At 35.6% G+C, this 25,974-nt stretch overlaps 1 protein-coding gene across 5 annotated transcripts in view; it reads left to right on the top strand.

Annotated features, from left to right (window-relative positions):
* LOC148951134 (leucine-rich repeat protein 1-like) overlaps positions 1–20,628 on the top strand; it is a 37,130-nt gene extending 16,502 nt beyond the window's left edge. For all 5 annotated transcript variants that reach the window (XM_089090656.1, XM_089090651.1, XM_089090652.1 and 2 more), the window contains 3 exons: positions 9,928–10,302; positions 16,835–17,175; positions 19,474–20,628. In XM_089090656.1, coding sequence (XP_088946782.1) covers positions 9,928–10,302; positions 16,835–17,175; positions 19,474–19,906 — 1,149 coding nt within the window. In that variant the 3' untranslated portion in view covers positions 19,907–20,628. The remainder of the gene's footprint in view (positions 1–9,927; positions 10,303–16,834; positions 17,176–19,473) is intronic.
* Positions 20,629–25,974: the final 5,346 nt, after the last annotated feature.

Raw genomic sequence — 25,974 nt, 5'->3', positions numbered from 1 at the left:
TCCCCATCACAGGTGTAATCATTATGGGCCTATAAGACTCAGGGTTATCTTTTGGTTTATTTTTCTTTAGGATTGGTAGGAGGGACGAACATTTCCATATATTGGGGAACCTAGAAGATGCCCAAGCGTGATTATAACAATTTAGCAGTTCTTGTTTGTATGAAGGTGTGAGAGTCTTTATCCATGTAGGGTGTATATTGTCATAGCTACTGCTAGTTTTGGACCTAATATGATGTATTGCATTATTCAAATCATGGATTGAAAATGGATTAGTTATGTACTCGGATCCTGGGCGTCGTTGGTAAGTAGGGTTCATAGGAATTGTGGACAGCTTGCTTTGATTATTTGATGTTAGCTTATTAACAAAAAGAGTTGCAAATAGGTTAGCCTTTTCGTTATCATTGTCATAATGGGTATTATTATGTATAAGCTCATACAGGAGTGGGTTGGGAGAAGTCTTTTTCCCACATATGTGGCTTATGACTTTATGTATAATTGGCTCATTTGTTTCTCTGGAGAGATTATTTGCAAAATTATTCCAGTATTTATATTTAGCATCTATTATAGTCCTTTTTAGATTAGATTCTGCTTGTAATTTTTTTAAATATGTGGTAGGTGTTGGTTTTTTTATGAATTCTGTCCTAGCTGCCTTTTTTATCCTCCATTTATTTAGGCACTCATTTGTCCACCATGCTTTAGGAATTTGTTTAGGGAATGTTTTCTTAGGTGTTGTCCTGGGGATAGCATGATTAGCTGTATTTATTAGTAAAGATGTCAATGCTTCATTATGTGTGTCAACTGTTGTCTTAGAAATGCATGAACTTTGGGTGAAACTTGTAATTTCATCATTTAGCTTATTTTGGAAAATAGACCAATTTGCTTTAGTGTTGATATATTTGGATGTATAAGATAAAGTTTCAGCAGGTTGATTTAGGGAGCGAACTATAGCAAAGTGGTCTGTACATAGACTATCAATTTTATTTATGTAAATTTTGTTCAAAAAATTTAAAGACACAATTTGTAGGTCAATTGTGGAGAAATTGCCACTTTTGGGGTTGAAATAAGTATTCAGGTTTGGAGGGGTAGCAACAACTAATTCATTATTATTTGAAGTCATATGCTCAATAAATTTACCAGCTTTATTTGCTGGTTTATTCCCCCACAAAAGGCTGTGGGCATTGAAATCTCCACAAATAATGATATTTTTTAACATATTAGAATTATTTATATAATTAAAGAAATCCTTGGCATCTGTAGTTTGGCCATTAGGGTTATAAAAGCTTATTATGTAGGTTTTTAAATTATTCAGCCAAACACTTATACCAATTACATCAACATCATTTTCAAAATCTGGAAAATTGATGCCACAAAATTTTATATTATTATTAACTAATAAAGCTACACCACCTCCTTTTCTCTCTGAAGATCTATCCTTTCTCAGGATAGTATATCCCAGAGACTTAATTTGTTGATTTTGGGTTAAATGAGTTTCTTGGAGGCAAGCAATATTAATTGAATTATTATTCATAAATGATGTTAGTTCATTTAGCTTATTTTCTTTGAGTGATCTTACAGTCCATTGGAGTATTGATAAATGTTGTGTTGTTGATTTATTCTTCATATGGATGTGTATCAATGTTCAGCTTTGTTAAGAGTAAAGCAAGATTTTTTTTTGCTTGAATGAGCATATCATCTGGGATGTAAATTTTTGCCAATTCTGCAATAATTTTTGTTTTCTGTAGTTGATGTATGTTCATGGCCTGAACTGCATTACAGTTTAGAATGAATAAGCATATATTTAGGGATTGCATTTTTGGTAGTGCATCCTGTTTGTTGGTTAATGGATTGATTCCTGGTAGTGTTTCTGGTTTGTTTCTTCTTGGGAGGGAGGGCCAGGCTGGCCTTATCTCACCGGACAAGGAGGCTTGTTGGCTTGGTGATTGCTTCTGATAGGGATGTGAGCTAGGGGGCTTAGAAGATGGTGTTTTATATGGGGTGCTTGATGCATTGGGGGCATTTGACTTGGGGGTTTTGGTTGGTTTCATTACAGGCTTTATTTGGTATTGTTGGGCAGCATTTGCTTCCATTGCTGCACAGGGGTATGGGATTGCCTTCTCTGTTGATATTTGGAGTGTTAGAGCTCTTTTCTTGTATGCAGGGCATAATGATTTATTTGTAGATTCATGTGGGCCTTTGCAATTGATGCATGTAGGCTGGGTGTTGTTGCAAGTTGTCAGCTCTTTATGATGGAAAGATTTACAATTACTACACTCTTGGAGAATTTCATTGCATTTGTTTGTTGTGTGTCCCAGTTTGAAACACTTCTGACACTGAATAGGCTTAGGTTTGTATTCATTGTGTGGTTTGATTTGCCCAAATAGGAATAATTTTTCTGGGATATCAATTTTATCCTTCAGTGTGAATAAGAAGGATCTACTAGTTTTTAGGCCATTAGAGTTGGGTTTTCCAAGTTGGGTAACATCCTCAACTGGGATTGTGTTTCCAGCCCTATCTGAAAGGCCTTCTTTTAACTCCTGAGTAGATATCTCTGGGGGAACATTATAAACTCCTATTTTTGTTGGTGATTGTTTTGGGTTCCAATTAGATGCAATAATTGGGATATTCAGAAGGGATTTAAGGTTAATTATTGTATCTGCTGATTTCTGATCTTCTACAGCTATTAGCAGAGATCCATCACGGTTAATGTTAAGAGAAAACATTGATTTTAGCAATTTAAAAATTGCAACTCTTATTGCAGTGATCATTTTTATTTCAAAGGGGGTAGTGGGAGTAATTTTAAGGTAAATTCCTAAGTTTTTGGAGGGAGGATCTTGGGCAGGGAGAGGAGAAATGCTTTTAATTGGGGAGATTTTTTCCTTTTTTTAGAAATTCTAGAGAGGACCTCTTGAAACCCATTATCATCATTTATAGTTACATTAGCCCCTACACTTATCATTGTCCTATTCTCCGAATTGGAGCTATCATTTGAACTTTGAGAAAGTGTGCTTGACCAGCCAAGATGGGTATCTTTCACTATGGCACATTCACTGGAATTTGATTTGGGATCTGGGGGGACATTTTTTTTGGAGGACTTCTAAACATTGCCTATTGGAAAAAGCATTAAACAGAGAAAAACAAAACTAAAGCAAGAAGGGAAAATGGAATGATATCAAACCGTTTGCACTATACTATGAGGAGGAGAACACCACAGTATAGCCCTGAGGATTAGTTGAGCAGGATTGGTTTGGTATAACTGCTGAGTAGAAGCGATAATAATTCACAAGAAAATTTGTTTTAATTTTCTTATAGAGTTGCTGTTGTGATGCTGTTGAGTTGCTGTGTAGAGTTGCTGTTGTGTGACGCTCAAAGTATTTTACATTGCTAGAAACAACTTCTTCCCATTTTTCTGGCAATATACCGATAGCATCTCTAAAAAATTCGACCGGTTTGGCCACAATCCTCGATTCGATCTCTTTTTTTTTTACTTCATCATAATTGGAGAAGTACATAATTGGAGCAATGTAAGGGCTATACAGCAGGTGTGGTAGGACTTCTGCATTTGAGCGTTTCTAAGTATGTTTTAAAGGGCGCTGGAATATGCGGCCGAGCATTGTCATGTTGCAGAATAACTTTTTCGTTTCTATCAGTGTGTTGTTGGTGTTTTTCTTGCAATGATAACCTCAAACACATCAATTGTCAGTAAATCCCCCGTGATCTCTTCACTTGGATTCTGTAGTTCATAATACATTACGCCGAGATTTTGGTAATGCTGATGATAACGTCGAGGATGAGGATGAAAGAGGAAGGATGATAATGGACCTCACTTTTCATCCCCTGTCACAATTCGATGCAAAAAAATCTTTATTTTGCCGTTGGAGCAGTAGTTCTCACGTGAAAAAATAGCGTTCAGTGTTTCTTTGCTTCAATTTATACGGCACCCAATTTCCTTACTTTCAGATCATTGCCATTGCTTTTAAACGACGAGAAATTGATTGATGAGTGATTTCAAGTGTTTTTGCAAGTTCTTTTTGCGTTTGTGATGTGTCTTCATCAAATGGGGTTAGTCAAAAGCGTGGTCATCATGTACTTCCACTAAAATACTATGGCTTTCGGAAGCATTTTCTTCATATTGAAGTCATGAAGTAAAAATCCCTGCAAAAACGCATTATTCGGTGCAAAATTTGCTATATTAGATTAAGTAAAAAATATTGTTGTTTACACGTCAACAAAAAAATTATTCTGACATTTATGCCTAATCACAGTTGCTTTCTAATTAATGTATGGAAATGTGGATCAATCGACTCATAGCAAGTCATAGGCAGCGCGCTAGCGCTGCCTAAGTAAAGAACGATGTGGGCACAATGTGTGTGTTTTTTTTTTTTTTGTTTTTTTCTCCATACCCGGGCACTTCGTATCAAAGGAGTTGTCATAGAAACTTTGAAAAGGGCTCATTCGATTGGAAATTGGAGTGGCTAGTGCCCTTTTTAACAGTCGAAAGTGATTGGAGGGCAACTAGGCCCCCCCCCCACGCCCATCATTCCCCCAAACACATCCAATCAAAATTTTGAGATAGTCGTTTTGTTCAGCGTAGTTGATTTCCAGATAGAAAATATGTTTTCGAGGAGGACACTCCCTCACCCCTGGGGGCAAGGGGTTTAAGTTATGCCCTGAGTGCTTATAAGAACGATGTTGGCACAATTTCTTATGTGTTTTTTTTTCCTTTATAGCAGGGCACTTCATATGGAAGGGGTCGTCGTAAACACATCAAAAGGGGCTCATACGATAGGAAATTGAGAGTTCTAGTGCCCTTTTTAATAGTCGGAAGTGATTGGAGGGCAACTAGCCCATCCCCCCTCGCCCATCATTCCCCCAAACACTTCCAATAAAAATTTTGAGATAGCCATTTTGTTAAGCGTAGTTGATTTCCATATAGAAAATATGTTTTTGAGGAAAACCCTCAGGGCAAGGGTTTTAAGTTATGCCCTGGGGGCATATAAGATTTTTATAGAAGGCGTTGTCGTAGCTCATTCGATTGGAAATTCAAAGGGCTAGTGCACTTTTTAATAGTTGAAAGTGATTGAAGGGCAACTAGCCCCCCCCCCCCCCCACGCCCATCATTCCCCCAAACACATCCAACCAAAATTTTTAGATAGGCATTTAATTCAACGTAGTTAAAAGTCTTAGGGATTAGGTCTTTAAGGATGGAAAACCCTCCCCCCACAGTCGTAAGGGCAAGGGTTGTATGCTATGCCCTTGGAGCGCATAAAGTTTTTATTGAAAGCTTTGTCGTAGAAACTTCAAAAGGGCTCATTGTGGATATAATGTATTATTTTTTTGTTGTTGTTGTTGTTTAGACCAGGGCACTTTGTATCGAAGTTGTCGTAAGAACTTCGAAAAGGGCTCATTCGATTGAAAATAGAAAGGGCTGATGCCCTTTTTAATAGTCGAAAGTGATTGGAGGGAAACTAATCCCCCTTCCACGCCCACCCTCCCATTTGACTTTATGTTTAAAAACTAAATGTTTCCATAAGATTAAATCAGAATACACTGTTTTAATGCTAATTCCCAATAAGGCATCTCAGCAGTATCCCAAGAACGACTGAGGGTATTATGTTCAAACTTACGTGGCTGCTTCTGCTCTTAAAATTTAACCAAATTAAAATAGCGTAAGTGTATCCAAGCTATCAAAGAAAGTAAACCGATTTTTTTGCGAATGGTATCAAGTTTTCCATTTCAGGTCAACTAGAGGAGGTATGAAACTAAATTAAACGCTACTATTTTTGTCCAGAAAATTGCTGAAAATTTTTCTCCAGCATACAAATAGCAGGAAAAACTATAAATTCTTAAAAAAACGAAAAGATTTAAAGTATTATTTTCTTTTTCTCTGAAAAGACTATGTCAATATAAAACGAACAGAAATTAATTAAAGAACTTTTTCCACAAAATAAGTTTTTCAAAGAAAAGTAAAGAACTCCATTAAACAAAAATTAGCAAAAATTAAATAACATAATATACCAAGCATGAAACTACCACAAATCAGCATCGATAAATAAATGAAACCCAAAACGAACAGAAATTACAATAAATAACCGAGTCAAACTCAAAACGAGCAGAAATGAACATAAGTTGGGCTCAAAACCCCTATGCCTTCCCAAGGTCAGAACATAATTTGCCAGAACATAAGTGACACAGAAGACAGAAAAGCGATTTGAAAAGAAAATATAGGGAGTAAATCTGAAGCCAGAGTGATATTTAAATTAACGTCGAGTCATGCAGAAATTCAGATATGTAGAGCTCGGCTCAGTAATGAAGATCCGAGATGTGTATTTTTTGGAAATGGGGAATTAGTAAAACACGTATTATGTGATTCTGCGGGAACAGGAGGCAGAAGGAAGGATATTAGACAGTTTCTTAGAGAAAAAGGAATTAGACAGAGTAGTGACATACTGAGTGGAGCAGGATTGGGTTGATTGATTTTCGTGATGATTTGGTTTTCTTAAATGATAAGTATCTTCATTATTCTCCTTTTTAAGAATTAATTAAAAGAACTTTTTCCACAACATAAATTTTTCAAAGAAAAGTAAAGAACTCCATTAAACCAAAAATGAGCAAAAATAAAATCAAATAATCTACCAATCGTGAAACTACCACAAGTCAGCATCGATAAATAAATGAAACCCAAAACAAACGAAAGTTACAATAAATAACCGAGTCAAACTCAAAACGAGCAGAACTTAACCTGAGTAGGGCTCAAAAACCACTATGCCTTCCCAAGGCCAGAACAAAATTTGCATTTTACTGAAAAAAATATAAATTTTACTTTTATAACTTTAATAAATCAAATAATATTAACATTTTGCTTAATATATATATATATATATATATATCAGTATATGTATATTAAACTGACAGTGCACATTCATTTGTATTTATTTCAGTAACGTGCAAATTATGTTATGGCCTTGGGAAGGCACAGGGGGTTTTGAGCCCTACTCATGTTAATTTCTGCTCGTTTTGAGTTTGACTCGGTTATTTATTTTAATTTCTGTTCGTTTTGGGTTTCGTTTATTTATCGATGCTGATATGTGGTAGTTTCACGCTTAGTAGATTTTTTTTTTTTTTTTGCTCATTTTTGGTTTAATGGAGTTCTTTACTTTTCTTTGAAAAACTCATTTTGTTGAAAAAAAATTTTTAATTCATTTCTTTTCTTTTTGTATTGACATAGTCTTTTCAGGGAAAAATAAATTAATAGTTTAAATCTTTTCTTTTTTTTTCAAGACTTTATAGTTTGGCCTGCTATTTGTATGCTGGAGAAATCAGCAATTTTCAACAACATACACCCCTTTAAAAATATGGACACAAATAGTAGTGTTTAATTTAGTTTCATACCTTCTCTAGTTTACCTGAATTAGAAAACTTGATACCATTCGCACAAAAATCTGTTTACTTTCTTTGTTATCTTGGAAACACTTACGCTATTTTAATTTGGTTAAATTTTAAGAGCAGAAGTAGCCCCGAAAGTTTGAACATAATACCCTCAGTCGCTCTTGGGATACTGCTGAGATGCCTTATTGGGAATTAAGCATTAACACAGTGCATTTTGATTTAATCTTAAGGCAACATTTAGTTTTTAAACATAATGGGCGAATGGGAGGGTGGGCGGGGGAGGGCGATTAGGTGCCTCCAATCCCATTCAGCTTTTAAAAAGGGCACTAACCCATTCTATTTCAAATTGAATGAGCCCTTTTTGAAGTATCTACGACAACTCCTTCGATACGAAGTGCCCTAGTCTAAACAAAACAAAAAAAAATAATACATTGTACCCACTCTGCGCTTTACTACACAAATGTAAAGCCTTCCAATCACTATCGACTATTCAAAAGGGCACTTGTCCTTTCAATTTCCAATCGAATGAGCCCTTTTTTAGCTTCTACGTCAACGCTTTCTATAAACACCTTATATGCCCCCAGGGCATAAATTAAAACCCTTGCCCTAAGGGCTGTGGTGGGTTTGTCATCTTCAAAGACCTAATTTCCAGAACTTTCAACTGCATTGAACAAAATGGCTATCTCAAAATATGTATTTCATGTGTTTGGGGAAATGGTGGGCGTGGAAGGGGTGTTAGTTGCCTTTCAATCGCTTTTGACTGTTAAAAAGGGCACTAGCCATTCCAATTTCCAATCGAATGAGCCCTTTTCGAAATTTCTACGACAACTCCTTCGATACGAAGTGTCCTGGTATTGAAAAAAAAAAAAAACTTAAAAAGACTGTTTTACGAAAATGTTGGGTTAAGATATGTGTTAACTAGCCATTCCAATCGAATGAGCCCTTTTCGAAATTTCTAAGAGTACTCCTTCGATACGAAGTGCCCTGGTATGGAAAAAAAAACTTAAAAAGACTGTTTTAAGAAAATGTTGGGTTAAGATATGTGTTAACTCAAGGGTGTTTACAGGATGTGGTTAAGTATGGCTTTAGTCCTGCAGAAGACCAAAAATTGAGCAGATTTACTATTCATATGAATAATAATACCCCTCTCCATTTACCCAAGATTCTATATTGTAAATATATCAAGCAAAAATGCTTTTGATCAAAAACTTTCAATATTCAAGTTTTGTGCAACATTTATATTTCAATTCAACATCTTGATTATTAAGCAGAAAAACTGAAGAAAACCCTAAAAAAATGTCTATTTAACCAATAACAAAACCATATCAACTAAAAGCGAAAAGAAATAGGAGTCCCTTTCCGCTCGTCAGAGGTTTTGTTTTTATTTTTATTTTTTTATTTTTAATAACCCTTCAGTTTTTTTAAGAATTTCTTTTTTTTTGAAAATGTTTTTTCTATTAATCCATAAAAAGACTTACAGTTCTTTACTTTGTCAAACACTACTATCTTGGCTGCAAATTTCTTGTATTTTCTAGCTGTTGAGTCTTTGTTTTTTCTTCTTTTTTGGGGGAGGGGGGATTTACAGTTTTTGGATTTGAAGGCAAGACGTTTGGGTTTTTCCCAGTTTATTTATTCACTTTTCTTGTAAAAATATTTCTCAATGCTTGTACATTTCTATATTTTATATTTTATTTGTAAATAGAAAGACAGCGTATTTTGAGAAATGTTTCCCGTGTGAACAGGCATAAATAAGTTCTGATATACAGTTGGAGTTTTTGTAACAGCGTGCCTTAAGTTATTAGGATGTCAGCTAGTTGGTTATCAAGGTTACCAGAACTGACATATACATAAATATAGTTCACCCTGTGACAATGGAGGGGCCTTTTGGAAACTGGTAATGCTAATCCTTATGCATTGCAAAAAAGAAAACTCAGTAATGAAAACCATTTATCAGAAAGAGAATTGACTAACTTTCATGGATAAATTTAGCTTGTTTAAAAATATTCCGATGTATTCTAGGCATTTAACCTGAAAAGGCTATTCTGTCGTTCATAATCTGAAAAATTATGCCAAGAAGCAGTCAGAGGGAGGTGAACTTTATGTCAATCTCTTAGCCAGGAGTTGGACAGCAAAATGAATTTCCATCTCAATACTCAGTGGCCACTGAAAACAGTAATTGATTGGCACCTAACTTTCGTCTTTTTGGGACGTGTAATTGAGCCGACGATTGCCTACAGGGTGTGGAGAAGGAATATAATTTTGCCCTCAACCTTTTCTGTTTCTCCCACCGTCCCTCCAAAAAATAGAATTCTTTAATATTTGGGGAGGGGTTGTAGAGAAATTGACACTTCTATCATAAAAAAATTCAAAACATTGCCTCCTTGAAAACAAAGAACTCCACACCAGTCGGTGATTGTATCTTTCTGATTGTGTAAAAGGAAAAGGATAATGCCATCTACCTAAATAAAATAGCTTTTGTGTATAGTTGTTAATTATGTCTTTTTTAGTCCTTTGCAATCTGTGACTATTTTTTCCTTCCAGATTAATGGAAATGTATCTCAAATGTTTTACACGTTTATTAATGACGGAAAGACAACCATTAGATTCAAAGTTCCTGACATCTGTTTGAGCTTGCGTGGCAAACCTGAACAAGTATCGAAAATTACACTGGCCATTGCAAAGCTTTCTGGGCTTAAAGATGACGCTAAAAAAATTATGGAAGAAACTAAACTCGTTTTACCAAGCCCTGATGTCCAAAAAAGTGCTCAGAAATCTACCAAAACGAAAAGTTCTTCGACAGATTTACCTCCCTCTAAAAAGCCAAAGGTTGAGTTAGAGAAATTGAAGCTTGATATTAGAAGTCACAAAGAATTCATCCAAGAATCAAATCTTCCATTGACGCTCACGACTTTAAAGGTATTTTTTTAATATCTTTCAGGGAGAATGAGGCATAGGAAACAATACCCCTAACTATAACCTAAAATTGTACCAAGAGTTTATTAGACTAGGGGGCGTGTAGGTTTATGCTTGAGAGAAGGGGCTTTCGAACTATGCTTACCGCCTAAAATGGCTCGGTTTCATGATTTTTATCCATAATCTTCATTATTTATTGCATAATATTCCAGGTTTTTTTTTTCTTTTTTTTTCTTTTTTTTTTTAGTTTACTCCCCATCCCTCAAAAAAGTAAATTCCTACGTACTTACAGAGTACGAGTCTAAGATTAACAGCTTAAATTGAGTCTGAACTAACTTTAAAAACTAGTTTTAGGATCAAAATGAAACTCCTCGCATGAAGACAGAGGGATTGAGGACTAGAAAACTTATTACGCTCTCCCCGAGAGATACTGATGAGGCACTTTTTAGACAGAATCGGACAATTTTTATGGAATTTCTGACGGGAGTTGCATTCAAAAATGCCATTTTTTAAGATACTAAATTGAAAAGACACAGTTTGTTGAATCAAAGAATTAATTACACTCTGCAAATAGGCCTACCTGTGAAACATTTTGCAAGGTTCTTCTCTTGTATCTGTAAGTGAATTTATTCATCTTGGTATCATTGACCACACTAAAAAAAAAAAAAAAATAGTCTTCTTCCACATTTTTCTTAAACCTAGTCACATCTGGCTTCCAAATGTCAGAGCAAAAACAATGTCATACACATAGATCACAGGTCTTCAGGCCAAAACACTCCTCAAACTCCAACGTGTTGATTCTGTCCTGTAGTTTTCTTTATTCTCCGTATAATTTACCAATAGAAGTTTTTTACTATCGTAGATATGCCTTTTACTGTCGTATCAGTCATACTTATTCACATGTGACCTCCCTCCCCCTCCCCCAAGAAAGGTTTAGATTACTACCTTTTACGAATACCTTGAAAAACTGATGCTGAAATTTATAGAACTGCTGTTAAATAAATGTTGGGGTTACCAAAATCCTTCCAATCAGAAAACTGTAGCGCTGGCATTACCTCCTTCACAGAAAATTGTAACTTAGAATGCGAAGTACAGTTTTAAAAAACGTATATATCGTCACTGTCACGCCTTAAGATCGTATATGACATTTCAGCACTTCTAAGAAATTTGACTGAAGTATTTTCTAACCTATTCTCTAAGGGAGAATCAAATCAGCGCGGCGCTGTAGAACAAGAGGATCAAAATCTGATTGAGCGTACATTGCCCTGCTAATCCTCCCTTTAAAAACAGCTTGGCAATCCGTTTTTGGTAATTATTTCAGAATTGTAAATATGTCAGATAGGACTCTTAGCGACGATATATACAGTTAAGTTAGATTACGCTATCTTAATTTTCTCTGACTTTTAATGTAAAATTACTCCTTTCTCCTTGATATAGTTTTGACAAAAGTTTGTTTCGGATGCTGAGTGAGGCGGAATTACCTGGTCTTGCTGAAAGTAGCAAGTACGCAAGTCGTCTAACTTGCGGAAACTTCGAGTATTCTTCAGGTTCAGGTTCTTTTATTTACAAACTAAATACAACTACAATATGGGTATGCCCGGCTGAGAGTCTAGCTCGTATTACCAGGCAACCGATAACAAATAAAAACAACAAAAACATAATATATAACTGCATTTGTACATAATCACACTCTTTTGTAAATAGATAAAAAAGAATGAAAAATGTATGACTTACCAAGCGTTACCCCAAGCCAGCAGCCAAATGGAGAACAAACTAAAACAAAACACCAAAAATAGTGAAGTGAAGCCGCGGGGAAACCCTACCAAGAGAATGTGCCAGCGGGAAGACCATAGCTGAATTAAAAAAAAAATAGAAAAAAAAAAGATTAAATTAAAATGATTAAAGGGTTAGTAAAAGAGTTTTTAAATGCCTCCGCAGTGTACCAACAGAAAGACCAATATTAAAACCCGACCCATGCACATTCCAAAGTTTGGTTATGCAGTGCCTGAGTGAGAACCTCGATCTCTCAGTCGCACGCTCGGGGTTCAACATACTTAGAAGATCCCCTCGTTCCATAATCATGCTCACATTGGTTAAATAGTTCCATAGCCTAAATAATTTTCTGTAGAATTTTAGCAAACTACTTAAGACAAGACATAAATCCTTGAAAAGATAATATTAATTCCACGGGTAATATATTAAGGAAAGAAAATATACTTTTAATTGGAGATTTTGATGGTACGGATATTGGGGAGGGGATGAAAGTTTTCGAGATACGCAGTGCTTTATTTTGCTGTCTTTGAAATGGTTTTATGTGAGTTTTAAATGTATTCAGGAAAACAGGGGACAATAACTCAGATAAGAATAGACTAGGGCAAAATATACCGATCTCATTGCATGAAAAGGTAGAATAAATTTAACATGCCGCAATATTCCAACATTCCTTCCAAACTTCATCCGCAATTTACCAATGTATTCCTTCCAACTCATATTTTGATCAGCTAGCACACCTAAATATCTCATAGTAGATACACGCTCTAAATAAGTAGATTCGTCAATGGGTAGTCTACTAAGTTCAGATAATGACTGATCAGTACGAGAGAAAATCATGAACTTGGTTTTTGACATATTAACAGATAATTTATTTGCACTAAACCAAGTTTCTATCCTCTCGAAAGCTGCCAACATATTCATCTTAAGCGACATTTCATCAGCACCGCTCACTGTGCAGGCCGTATCATAAGCGAATAGGACATTTAGCCCGAGATCTTCCATCGCCCTGTTGATGTCGTTAACATAAATAAGAAAGAGTAGAGGTCCAAGTATGAACCGTTGAGGAATGCCGACTTGACCAGTGATACCAAGTAGTGAAGAGGTAACATTTCCACCATCCATAAACTGACTGCGCCCAGTCAAATATGATTCAATTAGAGAGTTTGTAGGTCCGCATATACCATGATTTTCCAGTTTACGAAGCAAAATCGCAAGACAAATAGTATCGAACGCTTTTTTTATATCTATAAATATGGTAGCCGGAATTTATTTTTTATCCAAAGTGTCGTGTATAAACTGTGTGAGTGTCAGAATCGCATGTTCAGAGCTATGACCCTTCCTAAACCCAAACTGAAGGTCATTAAAATATCTCCTCTTATCAAAAAACTTCACTATGCGGTTGTAAAGACATCGTTCAATTACTTTTGCGAATGAAGATAGGATCGAGATTGGCCTCTAGTTTGTTGGATCTTTCACGTCATCACCCTTATGCAGGGCTCAAACACGTGCAGACTTTAAGCAAGCTTGGAAACGTCCACTTGAAAAACATAAGTTGATAACATGAACCAAAAATTCTGTGACATCAGGCATTATCCGTTTTAATAGGCTTGTCAATGAGCCATTCGTACCTTCCGACGACCCATTCTTCAGTTGGTATATAACTTGCAGTAATTTCTCCGCTGACACCGGCGTTAGGAAAAGAGAGCTATCCGATGGAGGCGACATGGAAGTAGAATATGCTAAATCAGGTAAGCTTCGAGTTAGTGCCTCAAGCGATGATAAGTGACCAATATTTGTGAAGTGCTCATTTAGGACACCAACAACATTTCGCTTTCCTTTAACAATTTTGTTGTCTTTTGGTGATAATATCTCTTTGGGAAGATTTTTCATTTTCTTTTTCCCAAGGCATTCATTAATGATCAACCAAGTCGTTTTTGGGGACCCTTCATCATTTTGAAGTTCATGAAGATAGTATGACTGCTTCGCTTGTCGCAGTAACTTTGTCAGACAATTTCTGTACTGCCGAAATTTGGCCTGATTTTCATGTGTAGGATCTGCCATGAATTTCCTGAAGAGGTTATTTTTGGTATGGATAGAGGACAGAACAGCAGCTGTAATCCATGGTTTCTTTGGTTTAATATAACGCCTAGCTTGCCGGCTTGATCAAGGACATGCCTTATTAAGTACTATTTCAAACTGGTTGATGAAATATTCAGTAGCTTCGTCCACGTCGTCGCATTCTAATCAGGGAGACCGGTCAACTTGGGACAGTAAACTTTTCAGTTTATCAATCGAAGCAGCATCCAGTCTTCTTGACCTCAATGAAGAGAGTTTAGGGGAGGGTCCCGTTTGAATGTCGCACAGAATCATAAAATGCTCAGAAGTATCACCAACTGTAACGTTACAATCCAGTGTCTCGAAGTTGGTGAAAATATTGTCAATTAACGACGATGATGACTCCGTGACTTGTCGGGATCCGGCATGTTGGAAGCAAACCCGCTGACATAAACATCGTTACAAAGTCAACGGCAACATTATTCGAAAGCATTGAATTCACATCCCTATGTACATTACTAATATCAATATTAAAATCACCCAACATCATTAACTTACACTTTCTTTGGGTCATCAGCGAGCTAAGTTCATCGAATTTCTCTACAAATTGTTTAGCAGCCGAATTCGGTGGCCTATATAGGGGGGCAACATAATACTTTCGAAGGACTTAAATCTAGCTCAATAGCAAAAAAATTTAAATGACATTTCTTCATAAACATAATCATAATCATTCACATCTCTTACAGATATACCATCATTCACAAAAAGAAATCCAGCCCTCCTCTCTGTTTACCTATTATAGTTTTAAATACCGACTTATACCCATTTATATGAACTAGCTCAAAAGATTGTTTATTTAAAAATGTTTCACATGCACCAAAAACATCAATCTTATTGTCGGGAAGCAATAGTGAAATGTTTTCTAAACTACTAAAGTCCACAACAATTTAGAAATACTGTTCTCAGACACTTATTTGTTGGTTTACTCATAATCATTCCTAGAGAAAGATATTTGTTCGTGGGTAAAATATTAATAAAATAATCATAAGTGTTTTCATCCTCTATATCAATGCATTAAAGAATATTTGATAAATTCAAGGGTCTCCCCTCCAACTCACTCAACCTATGGCGAGTTCCACCACAGCCACCACTATTCAAATTGAAAAAACATTACTCACCCGTATTCTCCACTTGGCGGTGGGCCGGGATGACGCAGTGGAAAAAAAGTCAAACCTTTTTGAAGTTTCAAACGCTGACAGTGTGGCAGTACGTTCTTGTAGAATTTCTGCAACAAAAGATATACGGCAAGAAAACTGAACCAATTTTAATGAATTTAGGCCTAGGAGCTCAGAGATAGATGAGTGGGGATTTGGAAATAAGCGAAAAATACGGAAAAAAGAAAGCACATAGGAACGAAAAGAGCAAAAAGAAAGGAAACAAAAATAAAGAAGAACACAGACAACGAGATAAATATACTTCTTTTTAAGTAGAACACTTTACTTATCGATCTTCACATTCCTAAGCAGCATAGACTATATACTGAATCGAAAAACATAATCAATCTGACAAATCATTATATAGATATATATTCAACCAATATTAGCATTCGTCATGTGTTACCCATGGGCCAGTAATATCGTTTCTAGTTTGCAGCAGTAGTCTGGCCCCGGATTGTTTCACTCGCGTGAACTTGGATATTTGCTGAGCTTTAAGATCACGTGCCTTGGCCAAAAGCTCATTACGTAGGGCATTTAGTGAAGGAGGCAAATCAGTACATATTCTCATACCGCTTCCTTTAAGTTTGCCTACATTGCCCAATAGCATTTGCAAGTCCAAATTATTCGCACAAGAAATAAGAACAGGCGATACCCCAGCTTGTTTGTTGTTTCAATCTGTAATGGGGCTAACACTCTTTATGCGGTACACTTTTTAAGAGGAATATCTTTTTCAATCTCTAATTTCTCTTTGAATAAAGTCTCAATATTTTCGGTAAGAGATTGGTCTGATTTCTTCCATCACTAATTTGTCTATAATTATTCTCCTCCATATTTTTAAAAAATCTTTGTCATTGAAGTGTTTATAATTTTATGTTTCTTGTATGTTTCTTATGTAGGGTAACATTTTGCCTTTCGGCTGCTTCTGACACCGGGCATACGTTTCTTTAGTCTCCCAAGGTGTGTATATTTGCCACTCAAGCATCTTTTGAAAATGTCTGTAGAAGAAAACATTACGTTTTGGTTAAGCAACTAGGTGGATCGTAACGAGATTAACTTGCCTATTCGAAAAAAAAAGATACGTTGCGCTGCTATATAAAGGAAGACAAGGAATTCGAAAGGATGCTATGTTGCTAGGTTTTGAAATTCCTCTTTTTTCTTAACTGTGTTAAACGTTTCAAACTCCTCCAAGACTAGCTTAAAGGCGAACTTTAGTTGACTAGATCTGCTGGCAGGCTTTTCCGTAAGGTGACTTATTACTAGCTAAAGTTTTAAAATAATTTCAATTTTTTTGTGTGCTTGCACAAAGGGATGAAAGTTCCAGAATATTTGCCTAAAGCATCACTTCCTTCTGTGCTGAAATTTTTTTTGAAGTGTGGCCTAAAACGCAGTTTTTGAGTTTAGAACCTTTCTCTGGTTATATCCCCCTTCCCTTAAAGTCTGCGTCTGCATGCAACAATTTTTTTTTCATTTGTAATCTGTGTTATTTTCAGATTGGTAACGTTCAATTTTCTCGGTTGGACCAAAGATGCTTAAGACTGGTGAATTTGCAATGGTTAACTGTGAATAACACGCAGTTAGAAACTCTTCCAGAATCAATGGATATTTTCCCCAACTTGTGTGTCTTAGACCTTGGGAATAATTATATTTCGGATTTGCCTAGGATGTTTTTCAGGACTCTGTCACCAAATTTAACTGTTCTCAACTTGTCCAAAAATAAATTGACTTACCTGAGTGAAGATATTTCTAAACTGAAGAACTTGAAGGCACTGTACGTGCGACATAACCAATTGAGTAGGATACCCTGGAAAATTGGCCTTCTACCAAATTTAAGGTTAGTTTTGGTTTTGTTCGTGTGTATTTGTCCTATATTCGTTTCTTGAGTTTGTTTTGTGCTTCCATCATGACTATTGCACGCTTGTCCCTCTCCCCTCCCCCCCCCCCAAAAAAAAAGTACGTTGTTATGTGGCGATGAGTTGTTGATGCGTTTAGAGGATAACATTTGGGGGTTCAGGTGTATGTCAACTCAATTCAATCGTTTATTAACAACAACTACAAGAGAACAAGTAGTACAAGTGGAGTATAAGCATAATAATAAAAAAAAAGAAAAAACATAAAAGTCATCAACAAACACTAGCAATTAATTTCTACTAAGAAAAAACTGTAAAAGATCATGGTCAGGGACAATATTACAAAATGCATCTGCAGAAAGCTTTTTGTGTAGGTCACCGAGCTTTTGAGTTACATCCGTAACATAGAAATTTTTAACTAGATACCGATTTCTAGTTCATTGCGGAAGAGAAAGAACAAATTTGTAAAATTTGAAATATGTAACTTAAAACTTTTTCAAATCCTTTAGCTTAAGAACACAATGAACACCCGAAAAATAAAGGACAGAATGATCAGAAAAAGTAGAGAATAAGCGCCCAAGAGCTTTTCTGCTATATTTTCCTCGGTTTGCTACAATTTTTGAATAACTGAACTGAATTTTTCTTACTGCATCATCAACAATCTGTTTACAAAAAATAGTTAGAGAATTAGAAACAGTAATACCAAGCCACCGAAAGGAAGAGACAGAAAATCCATTACATACCAGAGGAGTAGATGAAGACAGATTATAAGATAAGAATTCACACTTCTCAAGATTCAGAGATGGGCCAATATTTAGGAAAGACTGAGAAACTAAAGAAACCATCGCAGAAAGAGCAGATTTAGTACGGCTAATCAACAGAATGTCATCAACACAGGCAATGTATGAAATATCAGTAGAGCCAGAAAAATAAGGTGCCTGAGATCCTTTCCAGAACAGTAGAAATACAAATTTTGAAAAGTGTCGGTGATAAACACCTCCCTGCCTTACGCCTCCAATCACTTTAATAGTTGTTTCTGGAGAAGATTTCAGGCGGAGATAAGAATTGGAATACCAAAACCGTAGAAGGTAAATAACCGAAAATTAGCACCAGAAGAAGCCCAAGAAAAGAAAAGCTGGTTATGAACAACGGAGTCAAAAGCCTTTCAAAGATCAAGTGTGCAGAAATATACGTCTTGATCCTTAGAAGGATTAGAAAGTAGAATAGAAGAAAGGGCATGATGAGCATGTTGACACCCCACACCAGGTCTGAAACCAAGTTGATTTTCAGTGTATGTGAGTTGGGTTGTGCAAGCACAGAAAAAGAGTATGAATTTTCAGAAAATAAGTTTGTTTTTGGAGGAAAGAATCATTCTGTTGTTAAACTAATTGACATACAAAAGAAAATTTTCTTTAGAACACCGACAATTAAGACTATATTTTCATTCCAGACGAAAATTATGGTAATTGAATACTTTTGAAAACAGGAAAAACTTGTTGATCCTGCATTTTTCTGTAGAAATTTTATTGTTTAATTTGAAGCTCAACAAGACATGACTGAAATAGAAAGCATATATATCACGAAATAAATATTTTACGCTCATTGTGTAACAACAGAACGAAGAAAAGAAAAAGGGATGTGACGATTCAGCTTAATTGGACTTGTTTCTCATCTTCTGTTTCATTATTTGTGCTCAGGTAGTCACAAGTTTCACAAGTGTATTAGCTTTTATTATTTATATTTCTGTAATAGGAGCTGTGTCTTTTTTATTGTATAACTAATGTAGCTGTCGGTCTTTCAAAAAACATCATGTGTCTCGAAAAACTCTTCAACATCGGTTTTGCAGCAAGAATTAATTGCTGCTCTTTGTTTTGTCTCAAAATGTTTTTACAAGTTGGCTACATTCCACCTATTTGCAATCATTTGTTAATAACGCGTATGATATTTCGCTCATTTCACCAGAACTTAACTAAAAGATTGTTGCCAAGGAATTCGGGTCAATAAAGGGATGAAGATAATTATAACACGAACTGCAATATTTTATTACATATGCGATATTAACTCCCATCTCCCCAATTAGTACAAATTCTGTTTTCTCACTGCGCTCCTTGCTTTAGTTTTTATTCTGTTTTGAGAAATATAGCCATTTTGGTTGTGTTTTAATGATTTTCTTACGTCTTTTCTTGGGGAAAAAAAATGGTGCATCTTGTTGTTGATTTGTTTTCCTGTTAGAATTGTACCTTGTAAATTTTTGTGTTAATTAATATCCTTTTCTGTTCTAGGACTTTGAATATAAGCTACAACAAAATCGCCTATTTGCCTTATTCGATCAGCGCCATGTATTTTGATAACATTGATATAAACGATGCTTTTGATATGGGATATATGGGAAGAAATGTTCAAGATACTGAAGCCGATCATCAAGTAAAATCCTTAATGGAATTAGCAGCCTTGTCAGTACTTGATCGGAAAATTCCACTTTCTGTTCGCGCTGTACCTTTAACTATAATAGAGTGCCTGGAGTATTCTTATATTTGCCATTGTGGAAAAAAGTCTATAAATCCTCCATTTAAAAATGTATCTTTAATATCTCTGAAATCCATTAGCTCTTGTATAGAAGGAATAAATAGCGCCCCTATGCTTGCAGTTGCTTGTTCTTCAAAGTGTTTGTCTCGTTTTAAAATTTCCTTGAGTCCGTTTAAAATGTACACTTAACGTGAGTGTTGCTTGTATTGTAATTGATTGTATAGATAACAATTTAATCGGTAGAAGGGCACACATTAAAGGTTGAGCGTGTTTGCTATTTTAGGAAACATAAGCCTATGCATCTTCTATCTAAAATTTTATTTTCAATGTGTTGGAAAAGTATTAATTCTAGTGTGGAAGGACACCAGGAATGAAATATTTATATACTAGCCAAGAGGTGCTCAATTTGGGATATGCTGTACCAGCAAAGGTCCTAAGGGGCTTCCCCACAATGAAAGCTCAGCTTGTGTAAACATTCGTTTAAAAATGTATGCCAAAAAAAATTGGTTCTTACATTGCAGGCTGAAGTAGTGTCGCAATTGACGCTACGTCCATATTTTTCCGACGCTACTTCCATTTTTTCTTCCATATTTTTGTCTCAATTCAAAATTACTTGAGCTCATTTGAAAATGACTAAAAGTAACTATTAGGCAAGTTAAGTATGTACCCAGCAGTTTAAATAAAAACTTGTATGTATCAAACCTTTAAAAACTCGATTCATGTGTTTAACAGTATTAATTCTGACAATGAAGGGCAAAGTAGAGTTCCAATGTTCATAGCTGCTTTCTTCCACTTTAAGCCTGTTTTAAAATGTGTGTAGAAATTGAGTGATGTGAAAGTATGTGTAGACTCTGCCAGGCAGAATTGAAAATTACTACGTTACTGTATTCAATAAAAACAATTCCATGTTTTGTTGTTGTTAAAATTTTGTTTCTTTTTTTTGTACGTATTATGGAAAGTCAACATGGATTGCAATTTTTCTCGAGCCCCGACAATTCGAAAAGTAACTTCATGATTTTGGATTTTGGGCCTATGTACGTACTAGTCCTTAAGGAGAATGAAATTGCATGGGGTACAACTGTACTAGGGTATGGACTAAAATAAAATTGGACATCTCAGTACAGGCTGTCTCTGCCAAATAAAGTGGATTCCCTATTCTGGATGCTTAAGAGGAAATATTTGGATATCTCAGCTTAACCCCTCTGATGCCTCTACATTTTTTCTAACGTGTACCCTATATATCAAGTTATAAACACAAATATTAGCACTTCATACATCTATGAAGTGCTTTAGTATGCAGTATATTGATGTAGTCTTGCCATTTTTCTTAGTAAATAATATCGGACATATGGGTGCTAAAAGTGGAACGCCCAGTCAAAACACAACGTTGCTAAAGAGTCATGTTAATCGTTACTTATTGGTGGATACCATAGTTTTACCTTTAATTTATTGTTGAACTTTCGACAAATGGCAGTCTATGCATTTAATCATCCGTCCTGACTAAAATTGAAAATGTTAGTAGATATATACATATATGTTTTCTTCCAAAAGCATATATATATAGATATATATATATATATATATATATATATATATATATATATATATATATATATATATATATATATTTGATTATTGCAATGCAGACATTTCAGGTTGAACTTGAGCTGTTCATGCAGTAACTTCGTTTAAAATGTAACTTTGCCATACTATTTCCTCTGAGTTTATTGTGAACCTTAGATCGTAGATGGATTTCCAGATGCATTGCTTTTTTAACTTTTCGGTGTGTGGTTTTATATGCATTTTATGTTCATCAAAAGGGAAAGAGTTTGGAATTGCTATTTAGATATTGTTTTGTATATCCTTCTTTTCTGTACTTATCTCGAAGACCTATATGTGAGTGATGACTAAATATGCTTGAAAGTCTTTCAATGTGCAGTTTTTAAAGACAAACTGAATGGTGCATCACAAAAAGGAAGAAATTCTGTTGACTTGTAAATGTTTTATCACAAAAGGTCAGTGAAAATTTTTAAACTGGAAATAGGTTATCACAATCAATAATTATGTATTGTGGTGCAATTATTATGAATGTTGTTCTTTAATAAAATACGATTTTTTCTTCTTTTTTCATGACAACTGGATAGTTAAAAAAAAAAAAAAAAAATCCTTTTCTCCTTCAAATGTAAACATGTTCAGAAATTTTTTTAAGGAAATTGAATCAAAAAGGTCGCTAGAAAATTTTATTGTTCCTTCAATTCCGTTTTCGAACATATTCTGTTAATGCTGATGCTGTAATTTTGAGGTCGGAAGGTGAAATAATGACAAGTGTTTACAGTTACAAATACTATCCATAGCTTCGGTTTTTTTCACGTCACGTTATCAACTTTTCTATTATGAAGTATATTATTTTGGGATTAATTTTGAGTTCTTGAAATATTGTGTATTTTTCATTGCTTTGCGAAAAATAAAAAATTGGGTCTATTATTGTGCAGATTTGGCTTATAAGATAGGAAGCAGAAGCAAGAACATTAGAGACGAAGAAATGTTTGGAATGGGATTTAGGATTTCCTCCACGAGGTCTCTTGCAAAGAGTTCTGGAAATTGACAAAAAGAGAAAGCTTAAGTTCTTCTCTGAAAAAAAAACTAACACAAAATTGGTTTTATTTATTTTATTTACTTCTAATTTTACCTCCTAAATTATGCCAAAGGTAAAGCAACATAATTTGGCCAAGAGGTACAATATGGACATTTTTGTTCACTAGCGTATGTTTTCCTGATCAACTTGATCCTAGCAATTTTGCATTACAAAGAAGAGTGAAAAAAGAAGAATAGATATATCTACTTTCAATTTAGTTCTTAAAATTTAAACGTGAATCTTAATAAAGTAAAATTGAAGTAAGTTTAAGCTTTATTTTATTTGTCCAATTCTGTTGGATGACGTTTAACTATGAGTGGCACTAGAAAGTGCTCTCTGTGGCACCGCACTGCCAGGCAACGTTAATCCTTTTGCTATTCTGTTTTAAGGGCCTAATACACTTTCGTTTTTGAACAACTGCGGAATTATTGGAACTCTGCAGGTTATACCGGCATGCTGCATTTAAAAGGTGAATCTCTCAGAAATCTAGAATTACGGGGACAAGCGCCTCAATGAAGTCATTTTCTCTACCCAAATGTTTCTAAAACGAGGCTAACTGTGGGCTGACCATGGGCCACTCAATGCAGGAATTAAAGTGCCGCTTAAATTGGATACGGGAATTAAGTTCCATCCTTATAAAGTGGTTGGTGTCTAGTATGGGATCATCTACATATGTGTAGGTTTATCCTTGTATCTGTCAGAATGGGTCTAGGGGTGACTAGGCTAAAAAAGTGCAATGAAAATAAATGGTAGTAAAGTCTCGGATCCTATTAGTCTTTACTCCTTAAAACCTCGCCAAATCCCTAGACATCTATGGAATTTTCTCACCCAGATGGACTTAAAATAACTACCTGCAAAAGTTTAAATGAGTTTGCCTGGGTCTAAGATATCTTTGTTCTCGAAACGCTTATATTTGGGATTACTAGTCGTTGGGCAATATAAGCCCCCTATTGGAAGAAGGTCTTCTAGTATTTTCGTCTTGGTTTTAATACTGTTTGTCAAAGAGAGGAAACATTTATTTGCAGCAAGAAACGCTATGAAATGAACAGACAATAAGCCAAAACTCAAAAATAGCCTGCGTGCCCATATCTTTAATTGACTGTAATAAAACATTAAAGAAAAAATATGGGTTCTCTTGTAAAAACCGAACAAAAATCGACGGATGCCACATCGAGAGATATTCAAAACGCTTCAAAAAAAATAAAACCGAACGGTCTCTAGCGTAACAGTGTTTTTAGCAGCCCTGGATAAGTCGTTCTGTCTATCTCCAACACCAAATCCCTTGGAAGTGACTTTCAAATCTAGGGAAGTTCAAGGTGAGTAACAATTAGTTAAACCCCTAGTATTACAACCCTTATTTTACAAGGTTAAAACAACCCCTTATAGGGTGGAACCTCTAGTATCATGCATATGCAATTTATGTGTCCACCTTAAACATACCGATGAAGCACTCGTGGGATACCATCATACAGAACATCAATCATAAAAAGTATGCTGTAAAAAGTACAAGATCGGACCCTGTTAAAATGTAAATTTTTCTGTAAGTAGCTTTTAATTACCTAGATGTGTTAGGACCCGGATAGCAAAATCCTGCCAGACACGCAAAGGGTTTAAACGAGAATCAAACGTAAATAATCAAACAGAGCAACAACATGCTAAGTGAGGGTGAAAGTAAGATCCAAAATAATATCTAAATACTTAACTAAAGATTTACAATTAGTAGACATATAAGAGTATTTTTACGATGGTTTAACTTTATAGACGTCACACTTATCATTAGGAAACTATTTTAGCAGCAATAGGACGAGAGTTTTCCGCAACAAATAAAACTTGATTAACGGATATTACTAAAATCCTGAACTTTGTACTAATATACCTAATTACCAGGTGTATGTCATCGGTATAAATAACAAATAGAAGACGTTGAAGGGAGCCCCCTTAGGAACTCCGAAATTACTGTATGGACAACACATGTAGAATCCTGTCTCACAGGAAAGAACAAGATCTTCAGAGCAAGCCGAAGCCTTAAGAGTGCCATCCCCACCCAATAATTAAAACATCTTGTCAAGAAATGCATTGCGTCCGCAGTGGAATAGCCTCTCCTGAACAGCGGCGCAATTTCGTAAAAATCCTTTGGCAAAGTTAGAGCCAATTTTCTCAAATCAAGTAAAAACTGAAAATATAGATATAGTACCGTAAATATAAACTAAAGAAAACTGACCAGTTTCTGTGGATGCTTGAATTATGCAGGCTTATCTTAGTTTTGACAATATTTTTGAAGAAACTACGTTTCAGCTGGGTAGGGGCTAACTAGCACAGGCGGGGTGGGGCAAACCAAGGTTTGGGAGGGACAGTTCCCCCCCCCCCGCTTGCCCCATAGAAAATTACGTCCCTGACCCTAAGGCCAGATCGATTAATCTGATAAGAAAACTTCACTTGATTCAAAAAGATTTCAAAATATTGAAAATAATATTCTCGTGAATAATTTAGACGAATCTAATAGAAGAAAAATAAATCTATAACCGCTAAAAAAAATTCTCTTTAAGTAGGAGGCTAATTTTAGCCTTTTAAAAACATCGGAAAAGGTCCCCTCTTTACAACTCCCATTGCCAAATTCAGCAAGTATACTAGAAATTTGAAACAGGACAAACCTGACAACTTTTAAAGGAATATAATACAACCAAGAAGTTCCAGGGTTTCCTTGTTACAGATTATGCTACTTTTTATTCTAGTTATCACAGGCAACACAATAGCGCTGCCTAAATAAAAAAAGAAGTGGGCTAAATGTATTTCTTTCACCAAGGCACTTCGTATGGAAGGAGTTGTTGCAAAAACTTCGGAAGGAGCTTGATTCGATTGGAAATTGAAGGCTCTAGTGCCTGTTTTGAGAGTCGCAAGTGATTGGAGGGCAAGCATCTCCCCCCCCCCCTCCCAGTCCGATTATTCCCAAAGACATCCAATCAAAACTTTGCGATTTTTACACTTTGCCTTGTTACAGATTATGCTACTTTTTATTCTAGTTATCACAGGCAACACAATAGCGCTGCCTAAATAAAAAAAGAAGTGGGCTAAATGTATTTCTTTCACCAAGGCACTTCGTATGGAGGGAGTTGTTGCAAAAACTTCGGAAGGAGCTTGATTCGATTGGAAATTGAAGGCTCTAGTGCCTGTTTTGAGAGTCGCAAGTGATTGGAGGGCAAGCATCTCCCCCCCCCCTCCCAGCCCGATTATTCCCAAAGATATCCAATCAAAACTTTGCGATAGCCACTTTGTTCAGTATATCTGAAAGGTCCAATAACTATGTCTGTAGATGTCAACCCCCCACAGCCCCCGGGGCAGGGACTGTAAGTTATGCAATTCGCCCATTGTTTTATATAGCATTTGTTATTGGGAAAAGGGGGCATGTTTGGCCCTTGGTGTCCAGCTTTCAAACACTAAGGAGCCACGTTTTGTTTTTGTTTCAGTTCAACATATCCCTCAATATTCCCTAAAAGTTTCACCTTGATACCCTTAGCCTCAGTAGAAGTAGTAGTCCGTAGCAGCATCAATGGTAACATACAGGAAATCATAGCGGGAGTATTATTAATAGTAAGTATGCACTTAGTGCCTTTTGATTTCTTCA

The sequence above is a fragment of the Artemia sp. Qi Xiang Cuo genome, chromosome 6, assembly GCF_049724085.1.
Source record: "Artemia sp. Qi Xiang Cuo chromosome 6, ASM4972408v1, whole genome shotgun sequence".
In the NCBI taxonomy this organism is placed as follows: Eukaryota; Metazoa; Arthropoda; class Branchiopoda; order Anostraca; family Artemiidae; genus Artemia; species Artemia sp. Qi Xiang Cuo.
Note: the sequence above shows the minus strand (reverse complement) of the source record. Positions and strands in the feature narration are given on the sequence as shown.